The 19,511-nt window shown below is 44.2% G+C and overlaps 1 protein-coding gene across 5 annotated transcripts in view; it reads right to left on the bottom strand.

The window, feature by feature from the left end:
- nphp3 (nephronophthisis 3) overlaps window positions 1-19,511 on the bottom strand; it is a 184,930-nt gene that overhangs the window by 47,577 nt on the left and 117,842 nt on the right. For all 5 annotated transcript variants that reach the window (XM_063070063.1, XM_063070064.1, XM_063070065.1 and 2 more), the window contains 4 exons: window positions 11,432-11,534; window positions 9,557-9,639; window positions 8,169-8,307; window positions 70-234 (listed from right to left, as the gene is read on the bottom strand). In XM_063070063.1, coding sequence (XP_062926133.1) covers window positions 70-234; window positions 8,169-8,307; window positions 9,557-9,639; window positions 11,432-11,534 — 490 coding nt within the window. The remainder of the gene's footprint in view (window positions 1-69; window positions 235-8,168; window positions 8,308-9,556; window positions 9,640-11,431; window positions 11,535-19,511) is intronic.

Below are 19,511 nucleotides of genomic sequence, written 5' to 3'. Positions count from 1 at the left end.
AAGTTGCAAAAAACATTTTTGAATTTAACACACTGAAAGAAAATGTGATCTGAAAGCACCTATTCTTACCTGGAGATGCTGAAATTTCAGCAGGCCACAGCGCTGTGTTAGCACACACGTTCTCTGCAAGCTAAGAAGAAGAGAGGACAATGTTGGCCAGTGAAGTTCAGGATAAATCTCCAGAAGTTCACCTTCACTCACACCATTGTGACTCACGTGGATTAAACAGAGAATCTAGAAAAGATAAATGACAGATGTAAAATATATATGGCTACTTATAAAAAGTGTTGCCATTTCAGAAGTTTGATATAAAACATCTTTTCATTTTAAAATAATTCATTCATATTTGTTTACAAAAGCTTAGTTTGTCTCTCAGCTTCTCAAAAGTGTTTTTAGTCCATGGGAATTCCTGTAAATCTTCCTCATCAAAGTACACTTTGAGCATTGTGAATATTAGCAAGTAAATCATGCATATTTTCTTCTGAAACACTTGTGAATTTAATAACATTTCCTTATAATCAGAATACAGGCTTAATTTCCAAATTTTAGGAAATTTAGCAATTACACCAATATGAGCAAAATGCTGATATGCACGAGATTTTAACATTACCGGAACTCATCACAGGAACAAAAGAAAGCAGAATAAACCAGACAGAATCTGAGTACATGTACTGTACTTGGGTATTAAGAGAATTACGACCTAGTGCTTTGTTTTGTAAATAAATGGGAGTAAGATTCAGAAACTCGTATCTCAGCTCCACTATACATGCAGGCTTCAGGTCACGTCAGGGATGAAAAGTAGTCCTTGGGATTCATGCACCTTAGGATTGACTGTGGTCAGATCAGCTGGGTTTTAAGTTCTAAAAGCCAAGCAGATTTATAGACACAAAGGGGATGGACTCACATTAGTCTTTACTCTGGAACTCTCCCAATCATCCTGCAGGTTAATTGACTTTTAAGGCACAAACTAGTTACTGGGGAATTGCATGAATTTTCACTCATCTTCACTGTGTTCTTTTAGACATGACCCAAATGGTGATAAGCTTTTGGTAACAGTGGATTTTGGATGAATATCATTACAGGCTGAAATTAGCACATTTGAGTCTCAAACATATTACCACCATTCTTAATAAAGAACTTCAGAGAGCTCTGTTAAAAAAGAAAAAAAAAATTCTCAACTCCTTTTCTGTTATTTAGCCCACTTTGAGTCATAATTTTTTAATTTAATTTAATTATTAAGAAATGGACAACTTGCATTTATATGGAGCCAGAAAATGCTGGAAAAACTCAGCAGGTCAGAGAAATCTTTCAGGTCAAAGATTCATTTTCAGAACTGGGAAAGAGAAAATAAGTTAGTTTTAAGTTGCTGATGCTGATAGTGAAGGATGGATAAGACAAAAGAGAAACGTCTCAAATGAGATGAAACACAAGGGATGCAGCTGATGCAGAAAATCTTTAACACACACAAAATACTGGAGGAACTCAGCGGATCACAGCAGCTTTTCCCCTTTTCTTCTCCTCCTCTGCTCTCATGACCTGCCCATCACATCCCTCAATCCTTCTCTTTATTCCACTGTCCACTTCCATCAGATTCTTCCTTCGTCCCTTTACTACTTCTACCTATTACTTCCCAGTTTCTCACATCACCTCCCTTCCCACCTATCCTTACCCTCACCTGGACTCATCTATCACCTGCCAGACTGTACTCCTCCCCCACCTTTCACCATCTTAATCTGGCTTCTGGCCCTTTCCTTTCCGGGTTTAGTGATGGGTCTTGGCCCAAAACATCAACTGTTCATTTTCCTCCATTGGGGCTGCTTTACCTGCTGACTTCCCTCCAGCACTTTCTGTGTGTCCAATAAAATGAGGCTAGGGTCAGCATGGTGAAAAGCTGTAAGCAAATTCATCAGTTGACAGGGTAATAAAGAATGTTAGAAAGTATTTTTAAAAAGCTATGAAACAAAGGTGTTAGAGGGTGAGAACACAAAGGAGCATAACAGCTATGAAACGACGAGTTCTCCATCTGATTCACACCTAGTTATCTATGGTCACTTGAGCTGTTATGATGAGACTGAAGAATGTGAGTTAAGCAACAGGACCTCATCACCTACCTGGGCATGTTGCAGGTTTCTAAATTCAGTATCACATTCTTCAACTTCAGGTAGATCTGTCTAGTTCGGTTGTAGATCATCCATTGGTAGCGCTGGCTCATATTAACCAGCTGGGCAGTTCTATTTCACAACTTTTATGTATCTGAGTAGTTATTCCCCAGCTTCCCTTATTTCATAGCTTTTATGATCTATTCCAATTCTCTAAAACTACCCACTTTAACCTATTGACCAGCTTCGATCACCAGCAGCTTCATCCCACCCCATTAAACATTTCCTCTCTGTTCTACACATCCGTCCCCCACTTCTCCCTTAAAACATTTTCTTTTTCCCCAGTTCTAATGAGGGTTATTCAATCCAGAAACTTAACTCTGCTCACCTCTTCCAGAGATGCTGCCAGACCTGCTAAATGTTGGTTTAGATGTTTACATTTCAGATTTCTTGCATCTGTGGTCTAATTTGGCATTTAATTAGCACCAGACTAGTTATGTTCATGGTTCATGGAGTGTCAAAAGCTGTTCTTTAAACACTGAATGTGTGCCCTCTGGCTCCTGTGACTCCTCTGAGGGTAATATGTCTTGAAAGGATGATGCATTCCCTTTTAAAAATGTCATCAGTGGTGGGGAAGCCAGCCCCCCGATGGAGCTGGTTGAGTTTTGAACCCTCTACAGCTTCTTTTGACCCTGCACATTGAAGCCTCCACACCATACAGCATCCTAATGACCTCTGCAGCACATCAGTAGAAACTTGCTAGAGTCATTGGTGATATACCAAATCTCCTAAAACTCCTTATGAAATATAGCCCAGGATAGATCTTCAGAGAAGTTAACTCCCAGGAATTTAAAGCTGCTCACTCTTTCCACTGCTGACACCTCAATGAGAACTGCTGAGAGTTTCCTTGATTTCCTCTTCCTGAGGTTCACAATCAATTCCTTGGTCACACTGACACTGAGTGCAAATTTGTTGTTGTGACACCACTCAAGCATATAATCTATATCACTCCTATACGGATCCTTATCAACATCTGAGAATCTGCCAACAAAAGGTGCATCATTTGTGAATTTAAAATTGGCATTTGAGCTTATCCTAGCCACGCTGTTATGAGTGTGGAGAAGGTAAAACAGTGGGCTGAGCATTCACCCTTGAGGTACACTTGTGCTGACTATCAGCAAGGAAGAAATGTAATCAGTGTGGCCTCCTGATGGTCTTACTGTGGTCAAGAATCCAGTTGCAGAGGGAGGTACAGAGGCCCAGGTTTGAAACTTATTGATTGCTACTGAGGAGATGATGGAGATGAATGCTGAGCTGCAATCATTAAACACATCCTGATGTACGTATTGCTGTTATCCCAGGTCTCTAAAGCAGAGTGGGGAGCCTGTGAGATTGCAGTCACTGTTGGACCTGCTGTGACCATAGGCAAACTGCAGTGGGCCCAGGTCCTTGCTTGGGCAGGAGTTAATTATTGCGATGACCAACCTCTCAATGCACTTCATCACAGTAGTTGTGAATACTTCTGCGCAACAGCCATCAAGGCAGCTCACCCAGCTCTTCCTGGGCACTGGTATGACTGACGCCCTCTCGAAGCAGGTGGGAAACTCTGACTGCCGTAGTAAGGAATTGCAGATGTCCTTGAACAATCCAGTCAGTTGGTTAGCACAGGGTTTCAGAGCTTTATATTTTATTGTCGCCAAACAATTCATACTAGAACATACAATCTTCACAGCAATATTTGATTCTGCGCTTCCTGCTCCCTGGATTACAAATATTAAAATAGTAAAAAATTAGTAAATATTAAAAATTTAAATTATAAATCATAAATATAAAATAGAAAAATGGAAAGTAAGGTAGTGCAAAAAAACCGAGAGGCAGGTCCAGATATTTGAAGGGTACGGCCCAGACCCAGGTCAGGATCCGTTCAGCAGTCTTATCACAGTTGGAAAGATGATGTTTCCAAATCTGGCTGTACGAGTCTTCAAGCTCCTGAGCCTTCTCCCGGAGGGAAGAGGGATGAAAAGTGTGTTGGCTGAGTGGGTCGTGTCCTTGATTATCCTGGCAGCACTGCTCCGACAGCGTGCGGTGTAAAGTGAGTCCAAGGACGGAAGATTGGTTTGTGTGATGTGCTGCGCCGTGTTCACAATTTTCTGCAGCTTCTTTCGGTCTTGGACAGGACAACTTCCATACCAGGTTGTGATGCACCCTAGAAGAATGCTTTCTACAGTGCATCTATAAAAATTAGTGAGGGTTTTACGGGACAGGCCAAATTTCTTTAGCTTTCTCAGGAAGTAAAGGCGCTGGTGGGCCTTCTTGGCAGTGAACTCTGCTTGGTTGGACCAAGTCAGGTCATTTGTGATATTGACCCCGAGGAACTTAAAGCTTTTGACCTGTTCCACTTGCGCACCACCGATGCAAATTGGGTCGTGTGGTCCGCTACTCTTTCTGAAGTCAACAACCAATTCCTTCGTCTTGCTGACATTGAGGGATAGGTTATTGTCTTCGCACCATGTCACCAGGTTCTTAATTTCCTCTCTGTACTCAAACTCATCATTACCCGAGATACGGCCTACAATTGTTGTGTCATCAGCAAACTTATATATTGAGTTTGATGGAAACTTGGCTACACAATCATGGGTGTACAGTGAGTACAGCAGGGGGCTGAGTACACAGCCTTGTGGGGCACCAGTGCTCAGAGTGATTGTAGAGGAGAGCTTGTCCCCTATTTTTACAGCCTGGGTCCTGTCTGTGAGGAAGTTGAAGATCCAGCTGCAGATCTGAGTGCTAAGGCCCAGGTTCCGGAACTTAGGAATCAGTTTATTTGGAATGATGGTATTAAAGGCAGAGCTGTTGTCAATGAAAAGGAGCCTTACGTATGTGTCTATATTCTCCAGGTGTTCTAAGGAGGAATGTAGGGCCAGAGAGATGGCATCTGCCATTGACCTGTTGCTGCGGTAGGCGAATTGCAAAGCGTCGAGGTTGACTGTTAGGCTGTGGTTGGTGTGTGCCATAACCAATCCCTCGAAGCACTTCATAGCAATTGACGTCAGAGCCACAGGTCGATAGTCATTCAGGCATGCCACCTTGCTCTTCTTCAGCACTGGGATTATCGTTGCCTTCTTAAAACACGTGGGGATCTCAGACTGAAGCAAGGAGCAGTTGAAGATGTCAGCAAACACTCCAGCTAGCTCGCTTGCACAGGCTCGGAGAACCTGTCCCGGGACGCCATCTGGGCCCGTCGCCTTCCTTGGATTTATCTTCTGGAAGGCCCTTCTAACGTCCTCCTCAGTGACGATGAATCTCGATGCCACCAGGTCTGGTTCATCCAGAGGGAGCAGGACACTACTCTTCTGTTCGAATCTTGCGTAGAATATGTTAAGTTCGTCAGGAAGAGAAGCCCCACGGTTATTGATATTCCCAGCCTTTTCTTCGCGCCCGGTGATCTCATTTAGACCCTGCCATAGTCTACCGGCATCCCTCTGGTTAGCCTGGACTTCCAACTTGGCTCGATATTGCCTCTTGGCGCCCTTAATGGCTTTCAGGAGTTCACATCTGGATTCCGTGTAGCGACTGGTATCCCCAGACCTAAAAGCCACAGCTTTAACCTTTAAAAGAGTCTTGACCTCATAATTCATCCAAGGTTTCCGGTTAGGGAATACCTGGATCGTCTTGCGAGACACACAGTCCTCCGTGCATTTCCAAATAAAATCCATGACAGCTGAGGTATACTCATCGAGGTTAGCTGCTGAGTCCTTGAATACTAACCAGTCCACCGATTCAAAGCAGCCACGGAGGACCTCATCCGTTTCCTCCGTCCAACATGACACTACTTTTGACACCGTGACCTCCCACTTCAGTTTCTGTTTGTAAGTTGGGAGGAGGAGTACGGCCTGATGGTCCAATTTTCCGAAGTGAGTTCCTGGGACGGAACGGAACGGTAGGCATCCTTGACTGCTGTGTAGCAGTGGTCAAGTATATTCGGGCCTCTAGTGGGGCAGGAGACATGTTGGTATAACTTTGGCAGCACCTTTCTGAGGTTGGCCTGGTTAAAGTACCCGGCTGTAATGAGCAAAGGCTCTGGATACCTGGTCTCAAGTTCACTAATGTTGGCATACAGTATGTTCAGAGCACACTTCACGTCCTCCTGGGGGGGGGGGGGGTGGAGGAATGTAGACCACTGTCATTATGACCAAGGTGAATTTCCATGGCAGATAGTAGGGACGACACTTCACTGACAGGTGTTCCAGGTCCGGGCTGCAGGAGCTTGTCAGTGCCACTGTGTCCGAGCACCACGCAATGTTGATCAGTAGGCAGACACCACCTCCCCTCGTCTTGCCCGAAGACACCGTGCGGTCCATCCTATGGATCGAAAATCCCTCCGGTCGGATGGCACAGTCGGGGGTGGCAGGGGAGAGCCAGGTCTCAGTGAAACAGAATACACAGCAGTACTGCATCTCCCTGCAGTAGGTGAGTCTCCCTTTAAGATCCTTCACCTTGTTCTCTATGGCTTGCACATTAGCTAGTAGGATGGTGGGCTTAGGGACCCTGAAGCCCCTCAGCTTCAATCTGACCAGCAGCCCAGCTCTTTTCCCAGGCTTCCTCGGTAAATAGTGCATCTTTTCAAGTTTCCATCGATGCAGTGTGTTGTTGGCAGCTCTTTGAGGTTGGTGGATGCGTACCACGGGGATCGATCAGCTGGTCGCGTCGTCATGTGCTCCGGGTCGGGCCGAGTGACGGGGGAGGCTCCGCTGCCACTTCCAGCTGCCGGGGGCCCAGGCTGTCAATTGGGTCAGGCCCCGAAGCTGACACTTAATCCCGGACGGCCGGGCTCCTGGCTGAAACAAGTCCGTGAGCTGAGTCACTGTTGCGGAGGCCTCCACTCCAGCCGAGCCTCGGGCTCGATTTCTGAGGTCAGTGGCCGAGGCCTCACTTCCGGCAGCTGTGGATGGCCACCAACGGGGCTTTACAGTGGTCACTCCGAGGAAGCGTCTGGGGCACCTTGAGGTCTCCACCGTCACTCCTGTGTGGTCATCTGCTGCAGAGAGGTGCTGGTCGGAATGGGCCATGTCTCCAAGCGCTCCGGCACGGTAGCAGAGCTCTGGGAACATAGTGGGCCTCGCTGGTTGGGTCCAGGTGCGGTCCGGAGTTTAAGAAGCAGTTCTGGCACGGTGGTCTCCAGCTGGGTCAGTAGCCTCGCCAGGGTTTTGTTGATCTTGATCTTGCTAGATTGGAGGTTTAGAAGGGTTTCTCGGGTATAGGATAGTGGAGAGAGCAGTTTGCTCGGGAGAGCACATGCAGAGTTGCCAGTTACCGGCGCCATCTTTATCCATTAACCTTGAAAGATGCTCTAACATCACCCTCTGAGACAGAGATCGCAGGGATTCGCAGAGGTATAGTTTTATTTTCCCTTTCAAAACATGCATAAAAGGTGATGAGCTAGGGGTGAAACAAACAGCCGATTTTACCTTGTAGGCAGTAAAGGCCTACGCACCCTGTCAAAGCTGATGCAGATCAGTTTCATCTCTAACTTCAATTAAGATAGCCTTCCATAGTTTATATCTGGTCTTCCTACGGAGCTCTTATAGAGCTCTGACTGCTGACCACAGTGGTCGGCTACTTCAGTGACAGCCTGATGTTGGCTAAGGGTGGAATGTACACCACAACCAGGATGATGGTGGAGAATTCTCTCAGCAGACAGTACAGGTGATACTTGACCACCAGATGTTCCCGATGAAAGGATAGTGAGCAAAGCCTTAAGAAGAGAATTGCACAGCTTAGCGCATCAACAGCTAAAAACAGTTGCCAATGCAGCACAAACTAAAATCAGAGAAACTCCAAAGATAATAAGTACTTCAAAATATTATAGTTTGAAGAAATTGCAGTAATGGGTAATGGAGGTTATGATAGTATATGAAAACAACAACTACAAGTTTTCATGTGCTAAACACAAGTCAGCAACCACAGGTTTGCTGAAAATTAGGACAGTGTAAAACCTTTCTTGTGCAATTAACATTTCAGTATAACTATACATGCATTCATTTCTCTGAATTAAAAGAAACAGTTCCTCACCTCCTGCATCAGCTGTCTGTCCCCATCACTATGCAAAGATTCTTGTACAGACTGTAGTACAAGTCTGTATAAGGACACAGTGTCCTGACATTGAAAACAGCGTTGGAGAATAGTGTCGACATCTCCGAGGCCTTTGACACTGAACAAAGACAAATATCGTTAAATTCACAAAGTATTACTTAAAGCATTTAAATACGAGATTATCCAACATTTAAGTCAAATTTAACAAATTTACTTCCATTATGACCCTGAGAAAGTGTACAAACTAACATATTATGAAATTTGATGTGTATACACCTTACTACATCCAAAGAGATTAAATGATTCCGTTGCAGATTACTTCAACAGTTCAGTAAATTGCTGCTTCAACACAGTTACATCAGTGGTAGAGCAATAAGAGGAAGAAAGTGAAAGGCAGTAATTTTCACTTACAAACGTTCAGTGACTTTATACAAAACATTTCAAAGCACAATGATTAATGAATATATGGTGGCCACAATGTCATTCTAGATGTCAAAGGTCGTCACTTTGCTCCTGCTGATGCGTGGGGGGGGGTTGTGGGGGTGCTTTGGAGTTCTAACATTTAACTGTTTTAATTCTTTGGGAAACTCCTGTTTTCATGGATGTTTGCGAAGAAAAAGAATTTCAGGATGTATATTGTATACGTTTCTCTGACATTAAATGTACCTATATGCCATAGAGCAGGTAACTCTCACGTTGGAGTGACATGGGAGTCAAGATTTAAACTCAGTGCAAAAGGCTCAGCTGTTAGCCCCTACAAGAGAAAAAAAAAGAAATCCTGCAGATGCTGGAAATCCAGAGCAACACACACAAAATGCTGCAGGAACTCAGCTGGTCAGGCAACATCTATGGAAATGAATAGATGAAGGTATTCTGATGAAGAGTCTCGGCCTGAAACGTCGACTGTTCATTCATTTCTATAGATGCTACCTGACTTGCAGAGTTCCTCTAGCATTTTGTCTGTGTAACCCCTACAGGAGTTCAGTAGTGAGGGAGTGCTGCCTTACACCTGTAGGTTTTATAAACAGCGTGACAGTACCTTGAAGGACAGAGTTATTTCATGATTACTCTCTTTGAAAACTATTATTAACATATTGCTGTTTGTGGGACGTAGCTATGTACAAACTGTTTGCTACATTTCTGCACTATTCAGTTGCTACATTCAACTATGAACATACCAAAAAAGTGCCTCATTACAAGTAAGTTCCCGGAGGGCATGAAATGCAAATCTTCACTTTTTTTTAAAATGAACACTATTGTATCCTGAACAGCTACCTATCCTCATCTCCACAGGAGAATTCCCGTTCATGCAAGAATAACTGATATAATTTGAGAGCACTTTATAGGGGAGCACATATTACACTCACCATGTGATCATTTTGGCCAGAAGTGTAACATATAAGGCATTGCACATAGTCGCAGATCTACAGTGTTTCTCCAGCTTCTTCTCCTGCAAGCACACAAGCAGGAAACAAAATTTCTGCACTAATTTTATGTCCTCCTACTCCATATAAGTGGTTCTAGCAGGTCTAGCTCTCTCTGGCTGTATCATTAAAAGCTATATTTTATGCAAGCTTAGACAGCAAACGTGATTTAGCTCTGGAAGCTTTGCAGTGGTTTTCCTTCATTCAACTGTGTGTTGATTTACTCCTACAGACTGCTGCAGTACTGAGGAGCAGTCATAGTGCTTAACTCGAAAAGGCCAACGTTGCCAAGACCCAGGATCAATTAAATACAACAGAGCTTGTGCTGTTTAAGATCCAGATATTGACTGGATAAACTGGTTGGGGATCAGGGGAATTCATGGCAAACATTTCAAACAAATACAAGTTACCAGCTCAGCCTACATAATTGCCTGACTATATCTGGAGTAATATTCAATTCCACTCATAACACTACGAAAATAATATATACATACTGGTAAAAGTACCGAGGAAGGAGTTGATCCCAAATGGAGATCAGCTATGAAGAAATCCTAAACTTAAACTCAGTAAAATGCAAGGCATTTTCGGGGAGGGGGGGTGGAGGGGGAGAGAAGGTGAGACACCAAGATATAGTACATTTAAAAAAATAGTTAAATGCATTTAGTTACACTTAAATAAATTTCCTAAATTCTATTGCTTTTTGTTTAACAGGTCTCCTGTGACAGGGTGTATGATGCGGAGGTTGGTGGAAAACAGAGCAAGACATTGGACGAGACTTTAAAGGGGAATAAACAGACAAGATACTGAAGCTCGAGTATTCTATATTTCAAAGCTGTACTTTTTGTTCTAATTTGAAAGATCTCCCAGTTAAATTCTGGGATGAATACTTTGAGAAGATAAAAGCTTCTCTATAAGACTCTGCATTCCCTCTGCTGACTTTTTGCTTAGCTTTAAAAGGGAGTTGCACCCAGTCCTCAGCTACAGAAGATAGCCAAAAGGTTAGTCAAATAAATACATTTCAAGGATCATCTTTTAAAAAATAATAATCAGAGAGGTTTAAAACAGGAATTCCAAAGTTTGAGCAATTAAATACAGAGATGACCAAGGGACCAGAAATTAGTCATCTTTTAAACTTAAGCAACTGTTGATCAGTTGGAATACTTCTTTCCCACTGCCATCAGGTTCTTGAACTGTCCTAAAAGTACTAATTCAACTTCAAATTACACTTCCCTCGGCTTCATTTAAATTCATATTTACTTTTGTCTTGTTTTGTTGTGAAAGTTATAGACGATTATGTAATTTATATTTGTCATATTATAAATGGCATTTAGCCTCTGGGTATGTAAGCACATGACAAACAACTTGAACTTGATGGGTGAACGGGGCTCAGTGCAAAACATGGGCAGCAGATTAGCTCAAGTTTCAGAGAGCAAAAGAGGTAGGGCAATCAGAAATGCATTCAAATAGTCAAGTCTAAAGACAAGGAAGACAAAACAAAAACAGTGCAGGCCAGTAGCTAAGATTAAACAGCAGGCTAATTTAGTTTAACCAGACATTCCATTCATTTCTATCAGCTCAAGAACTAAGACCAGGCTAAAATATATGCAATTTATTGGGGATGTAATTCTTCATTTAATCCATTTTTAAATTAAAGGTAAAGTCATGAACGTTTAGACTTTACAGACCATCACTTCTAACTGTAATTTATAACTAATTATAGCAACAAAACTGTTTACGCAGGTCTCATGTTTTGTTTAAGATTTATTATCTTAGTGTCCAGGTGGGATGCAGAAGGAAATATGGTAGTGGAGTACAAACCTGCTCTCTAGTTAGTTTCACATCAGCATGATGGCATTCTGTATGAATCAGAGCCTTGATATCCTTTGAACTCAGTGGGTCAAGGTGAAGTGTTGGCCATAACCTAATCAAAGTAAACAGATTTCAATAAATCTGATTAACTGACCAGTACAAGTACCAAACATCATTTTATCACTGCACATTTTTAAGTCACTTTTTCATGTGATATCACTCTGCTGGCCTTAGACCATAATAGGAGCAGAATTGGGCCTTACTATGGCTGATTTATTATCCCTCTCAATCCCATTCTCCCCTTAACTTTTGATGTCCTGACTAATCATGAAGCTATCAAGCTCCACTTTAAATGTACTCAATGATCTGGCCTCCACAGCCATCTGTGGTAATGGATTTCACAGATTCACAACCCTCTGGCTAAATAAATTCTTCCTCACCTCTCTTCTAAATAGATGTCCCTCTATTCTGAGTCTGTGCCCTCTGGTTCTACACTCATCCACTATAGGAAACATCCTCTTCGCACACACTCCGTCCAGGCCTTTCAATATTCAGTAAGTTTCAATGAGATCCACCTCATTATTCTACACTCCAGTGAGTCCAGACCCAGAGCCATCAAATGCTCATGAATTAACCCGTTCATTCCTACGAACCTGCTCTGGACACTCTCCAATGCCAGCACATCTTTTCTCAGATAAGGGGTCCAAAACTGCTTACAATACTCCAACTGTGGTATGAACATTGCCTTAGAAAGTCTCAGCATCACATCGTTGCTCTAGTCCTCTTGAAATAAATGCTAACAATACATTTGCCTTTCTTACTACTGTTACGTACCCCGTAACTGGGTTGCCAAACCAGCAGAAATGGACCACTTAGTTGGAGTCTGGATTACTGGAACTAAGAAAGTTTTATTAAAGAAATAAGTAACACAGTACTCTAATCGTATGAATGCAACAGGTTAGCAATGATAAAACACACATGTACACAGAACTAGGATAACAGGAATCAATCAAGCTCTATCGCAGTCTAGGGGTAAAATGATCAGTCTCAAGTGATGCAGAGTTCAGTTCAGCTGAGTACAGTTCACAGTAATCGCTGTTGTGCCGTTGGAGAGAGGGAGAGAGAGAATTTGCAAATTTCGATTCAAACAGACCTTTGTTCTTCCTCGCAGTTAGCTTTCGGGCTAGCCCTTTTAATGTCTTCTGTGGTCACCGACTGTGACCCCTCCGTTCCAGATACGATCGTTCTTCCGCGGTGAACCTGGCACCCAGGCAAGGGCGGACACACACACCAGGTTCCCGCCGATCGTACCTTTTCACCCTGTGCGTCTATGGTCGGTCCCGCAACCAGACCTCCAAAACTCCCACCAACTTGTGGGGGCACACCGCTTTTCCAGGGTCTCGTTATCTCATGATCTCGTGGTGTCTGTCTTGCCTTAGCGAACCTGTTCCTTTTATCCCGCTGCTGGGGTATCGCCTGTCCATCAGTTCAGGATCAAAGCAACCGGTCTGTCAATACTCAGAACTGTGTCTCTTTTCGTTAATCTCTCTCCTCTCTCATTAACATTTTGAACACTTCTCCCTTTGTCTCTCTTATCTCTCTCCTCAGCATCAATCTTCTGATAACTTGGTTTTTCGTCACACCCCTACCCTTCAAAGGATTTTTACCGGGGTAAAAATTATAGGTATGAATACATTATTACAGACTAATGTACAGGGTCATCAGCTATTCGGCTAATACAGAGAACTTTAAGTTGTCAACACCTTGACAGACAGTCAGCAATCACATTTTCCGTTCCCTTTATATGTGTTATTTTAATAATCCTCTAAGACCAGGCTCCAACTTAGCAAACTTCATAGTGGCCAAAAACACTAATGGGTTGTGATCAGTGTAAGTTCTCAGTGGTTTCCGTCCCAGACAAAGATAACAAGGGTCGTCCCACACAAACTTAGCATTCTTTGGCAAGAGCTTAGTAAGAGGGAGGGTAATATCCGCAAAGTTTTTGCAAAACTTCCGATAGTACCCCACCATCCCCAAGAACCTTCTCAGGGCTCTCTTGTCTGTCGGGGTGGGGACTTCAGAGATAGCCCGCACCTTAGCCTGCATCGGTGCCAGCTGCCCCTGTCTTACCACAAATCCCAGATCAGTGATCTTTCCGGGGCTGAATTCACTTTTTGCGAGGTTCACTGTCAGGCTGGCTTCAAACAGCTTTTTAAACAGCTCCTCCCACGTGTCACACCAGACCACTAAATCGCCACTATACGCTTCTGCGTTCTTTAGCCCTTTTGTCACTGAACTAATCATCCTATAGGGGTGTTGCTCACTAGGCTGACCTGATGTGACAACAACACCATGTCCCAGCTCTTTGCATCGCCTCGGGACATCCGGACATACGTGTGCGTGCTGTTTAATTAGCTTTATTGGCGGCTCGCTCTGTTTGGGAGTTAAGTGAGAGAACTCATCAGCAAAGTTGGCCAAAACAATAGAGTTCTCCCATCTGGTCGGCACCATATTTATCTTTTCGAAATGGGTTTTCCCCTTATCAGATGGCACCCTAGCCTCATTAATTTTCGTGATAACACCGACTAGGTCTGCTCTCTGGTCGTGGTAAGCTGTTAGCATATCAAAAGCCTGTAACTGTGTTAGCTCACGTCTACAATAGTCAATAGCATCCTTCCTCCTGTGTGGCCAGTAAAACTCTTTCATGATTCTATCAACTGTCTTCCTCCCCGCAAAATGTCCACCGAGGGGTATCTTGTGGGCCAGGTTAAGAATCTCATCCCCATAAATTTTCGGCACCACCCCCCATTCCTCATCTGCGGGCACAGTACTTGGTCTCCATTTCCTCCTTAGTACTCCCTCCTTCACATAATAGCCCACTGGCTCCCTTTTTAATTCTGCTTCAGAGAGAGCTGTCTCCGTCAAAACCATCAGCTCCTCGTCTAGCTCCTGTGCCTGTGCAAATTCCTTCCTTGCTAATGATAAATCTACCTTATTTTCCATTTCACTATGCTGCTCGTCACTTTCTAACCCCTCCTGGTACAAGGCTGGTAAAAACGTCTCCGCTAAATCTACATTCACTTCGGCAGCCTCTCTGGATATGCGCCGAGTCACTGCGCAAACGGGATAAAACTGTGAGTCCATGGGCGGGGCCTCAATGCTGGCAGGCTGGCTTGTCAGTTTTACTGCTGAGTACACATTTCCGCCGGCGAGGTCATTACCGAGTAAGACCTCCACGTCTTCCATCGGTAGTTCGGGCCTCACCCTGATAGTGACCGGTCCGGAGACCAAGTCGCTTTTTTGGTGTATCTGGTGCAAAGGTACTGCTTCAGTCCCTTTCCCAATGCCTTTTACCACCCTCACCTCCCCAGTCTGGGTCTCTGAACTAAAGTCTAAAACACTTCTTAAGATCAGTGACTGACAACCTCCAGTGTCTCTCCAGATCCGTACTGGAACCGGGTTTAACCCCTCCTTCACTGACACCAATCCGGCCGAGATAAATCTTTCACGCCCTTCCTGAACTTTATCAGACCGCTTCTCCCCTAGCGGTTTGTTTACCAGCTCAATACAGCTAGTCGGAACCGTCGTTTTCCCTTTCCCCGTCTCCTTCTTTGGGGCAAAGCACCCGGACGCAAAGTGTCCGGCTTTCCCACAATTATAGCATACGACCCCAGGAGAATTCCTACCAAACTGCTCCCGGTCTTCCTTATCCTTCTCATTAGCCCCCGGCCTACTTTCTGACTTTTCTGGCGGACTCTCTCCGCCCTCTTGACTACCCTTCTGGTAGCCTTTACTTGGGGTAAACTTTGCTTTGTGCGTTAATGCGTATTCATCTGCTAACTTAGCAGTTGCGGCTAAGGTGTCTGCCTCTTTCTCATCTAGGTAGGGTCTCATACCTTCAGGGACACAACCTTTAAACTGCTCAATCAGTATTAGCTGTAGCAGTCTGTCATAATCCCCATTAACCCCTTTCAAGGCGCACCAACGCTCACAATACATCTGCATCTCACGGGCAAACTCTAAATACGTGCAGCCCCACTGCTTCCTCACATTCTGGAACCTCTGCCGGTATGCCTCCGGGACCAACTCATAAATCCTGACTATCGCCTCTTTCACCACATCATACCTCTGGGCATCTTCTGCGGACAATGCCGAGTAAGTTTGCTGAGCTTTTCCTTTAAGTACGCTCTGAAGCAAAACAGCCCACTTATCCCTCGGCCAGTCCTGACTTGCAGCAACTTTTTCAAAATGGAGAAAGTACTGATCCACATCGGTATCGTCAAATGGGGGAACCAGCCTAACCTCCTGGGTTGCCCTGAACTCTCCACCTTGGTTCGGCATGGCCCCCTGCGCTAGCGTCATTCGTAACTTCTCCAGCTCAAATTCCCTTTCCCTCTGTTTCTCCCTCTCTTCTCGCTCTAACTGCCTGTCCCTCTCCTCTCACTCCAGCTGTTTTACCCGGAACTCATGCTCCAGTCTCAATTTTTCAATCTGCAGCTGTACTGCTTCTCCACCAGGTTTGCCAATAGATACCACCTCCAGCTCCCCTTGGAGAAACACAGCTTTAGATACATAGTGCTCTATGATAGCTCTGTGCATCTCCGCTCTCCTCATTGTCGACTTCCCCTTAAAAAGATTCAACTGTTTGGCCACAGTTGCCAATTCTGATTTCCTGGCATCCTCTAATGCCTCCAAGGTTGGCACCTTTAGAAATTCCTCAATCTCCATTTCTGCTGTTTGGCCTTTCTTTCTTTCGGGAATTTTAACCCAATCAATTTACCCAGTCCCAAATTTAGCGTTCAAAATCCCGGACGAGATCCCCACTTATGTTATGTACCCCGTAACTGGGTTGCCAAACCAGCAGAAATGGACCACTTAGTTGGAGTCTGGATTACTGGAACTAAGGAAGTTATATTAAAGAAATAAGTAACACAGTACTCTAATCGTATGAATGCAACAGGTTAGCAATGATAAAACACACGTGTACACAGAACTAGGATAACAGGAATCAATCAAGCTCTATCGCAGTCTAGGGGTAAAATGATCAGTCTCAAGTGATGCAGAGTTCAGTTCAGCTGACTACAGTTCACAGTAATCGCTGTTGTGCCGTTGGAGAGAGAGAGAGAGAATTTGCAAATTTCGATTCAAACAGACCTTTGTTCTTCCTCGCAGTTAGCTTTCGGGCGAGCCCTTTTAATGCCTTCTGAGGTCACCAACTGTGACCCCTCCGTTCCGGATACGATCGTTCTTCCATGGTGAACCCGGCACCCAGGCAAGGGCGGACACACACACCAGGTTCCCGCCGATCGTACCTTTTCACCCTGTGCGTCTATGGTCGGATCCCGCGACCAGACCTACAAACTCCCACCAACTTGTGGGGACACACCGCACTTCCAGGGTCTCGTTATCTCGTGATCTCGTGGCGTTTGTCTTGCCTTAGCGAACCTGTTCCTTTTATCCCCCTGCTGGGATATCGCCTGTCCATCAAACTTCAAACAGTTCAGGTTCAAAGCAACCGGTCTGTTAATACTCAGAACTGTGTCTCTTTTCGTTAATCTCTCTCCTCTCTCATTAACATTTTGAACGCTTCTCCCTGTCTCTCTTATCTCTCTCCTCAGCATCAATCTTCTGATAACTTGGTTTTTCGTCACACTACCGACTCAAGCTGCAAGTTAACCTTCAGGGAATCCTGCACAGGACTCCAAAGTTTTGAGACTACTGAGTGGGTGATGAGCAAGGCCGTGATGGTTGACGTGACAGGCTTACAAAATAGGTAGAGAAAGAAAATAGCAGAGTTTCATGTTCAGCTTGGAGTAAATATTACTATTTATTTCAGTATAATGACCATTACCTGCTCTGAAATTATAATGGGTTTCACATTGATCAATAGAAATCCATAAAAATTTAAAATATGCTTTTATGTGCTAGCTCCCATAATGCATTTCTATAGAATTGGTCTAAATTTCTATTTAACAAATCAGGAATTAATTGAGCAAAAACATTAATAGTGCACATCTTATTCAGTCACAGAATCAGGCTTATCACTATCTTACATAACATGAAATGTGACTTTTGGCAGCAGCAATACAGTGCAATGACATAAAATCGGTATAAATTACAAAATAAGTAGTACAAAGTAAACAAAAAGGAATAACGAGCGGGGGGCGGGGGGAAGAAGCCGTTTCTGAATCACTGAGTGTGGGAATTCAGACTCCTGTATCTCCCCCCCGCCCCAATGATAGTAACGAGAAGAGGGCATGCTCTGGGTGGGAAGGATCCTTCCAGATGGATGCTGCCTTTTGAGGCACCAGATTTTGAAGATGCCTCAGTGAAGAGAAGGATTGTGTCTGCAATGGAGCTGGCTGAATCCTGTCGATATCCTGCCGATACCAATCTGTGATGCAACCAGTCAAAATGCTCTCCACTGTACATCTACAGAAATTTGCAAGTTTTTGGTGACATACCAAATCTCCTTAAATTCCTAACAAAGTAGAACCACTGCCATGACTTCATTTACAGCCCAAGAACTTGAAGCTGCTCATCCTTTCCACGGCTAACCCCTCCAAGAGGATTGGTGCATGTTCTCCCGACTTCCCCTTGCTGAAATCTACAGTCAATTCCTTGGTCTTGTTAACACTGATTGCAAGGTTGTTGTTGCAGTCGATCGATCTCACTCATTCCTGTACACTTCCTCATCCCATCTGAGATTCTGTGACTAACTGTGGTTTCATCAGCAAATTCATCTACATGGAAGAAATGCAATGGATAAACAGCGGCCTGATGTACTTAATGTTTTTCTGTTGACTAGGTGCTCCAAAGTAGAGTGGAGAACGAGCAAAATTGTGTCTGCCGTTGTTGTGCTGAGACGCAAACTGCAGTGGGTTCAGTTACGTACTCAGGTAGGTGTTTATTCCAGCCATGTCCAACCTCTCAAAGCATTTCATCACAGTAGATGTGGTGTCACCCTGAGCACCAGTACAATCGATGCTCTTTCGAAGGAGGTGGGGTTTTCAACCTCTCACTGCTACGGGCAGAAGTTCCCACTTGCTTTAAAAAGGCAACAACTATACCAGTGCCAAAGAAGAATATTGTGAGCTGCCTTAACGACTATCGCCAGGTAGCACTCATATCGACAGTGATGAAATGCTTTGAGAAGTTGGTTATGACTAGACTGAACTCCTATCGTCACAATAGGTCAACAGCAGATGCAATCTCCATGGCTCTTCACACGGCTTTAGACCACCTAGACAACACAAACACCTACGTCAGGATGCTGTTCATCAACTATAGCTCAGCATTTAACACCATCATGCTCGAAATGTATTCTTCTCTCTCTCTCTCTCTTTCCTTCGACTCCCTCATCTCCTCCTCGGCACTGTCCACATTTCTTTTATACTGTCAGCATACGTCATAAGGTAACGCTCACAGAAACAAAACTGTGGACACGTAACTGATGACCAACACTGGTGCACCTCAGGGGTGTGTGCTTAGTCCACTGCTCTGCTCTTGGTATATACGACTGTATGGCTAGGCATAGCTCAAATACCATCTACAAATTTGATGACAATAGATGACCATTGTTGGTAGAATCTCAGTTGGTGACGAGAGGGTGTACAGGAGTGAGATATGCCAACTAGTGGAGTGGTGCCACAGCAACAACCTGGCACTCAACATCAGTGAGACGAAAGAGCTGATTGTGGACTTCAGGAAGGGCAAGATGAAGGAACACATACCAATCCTCATAGAGGGATCAGAAGTGGAGAGAGTGAGCAGCTTCAAGTTCCTGGGTGTCAAGGTCTCTGAGGATCTAATCTGGTCCCAACATAGTGATGTAGTCGTAAAGAAGGCAAGACAGTGGCTATACTTTATTAGGAGTTTGAAGCGATTTGGCATGTCAACAAATACACTCAAAAACTTCTATAGTTGTACCATGGAGAGCATTCTGACAGGCTGTATCACTGTCTGGTATGGAGGGGCTACTGCACGGGACCGAAAGAAGCTGCAGAATGTTATAAATCTAGTCGGCTCCATCTTGGGCACTAGCCTACAAAGCACCCAGAACATCTTTAGGAAGCGGTGTCTCAGAAAG

This window comes from Mobula hypostoma, chromosome 17 (assembly GCF_963921235.1).
Source record: "Mobula hypostoma chromosome 17, sMobHyp1.1, whole genome shotgun sequence".
Lineage (NCBI taxonomy): Eukaryota > Metazoa > Chordata > Chondrichthyes > Myliobatiformes > Myliobatidae > Mobula > Mobula hypostoma.
This window is presented reverse-complemented; position numbering and strand designations above follow the sequence as displayed.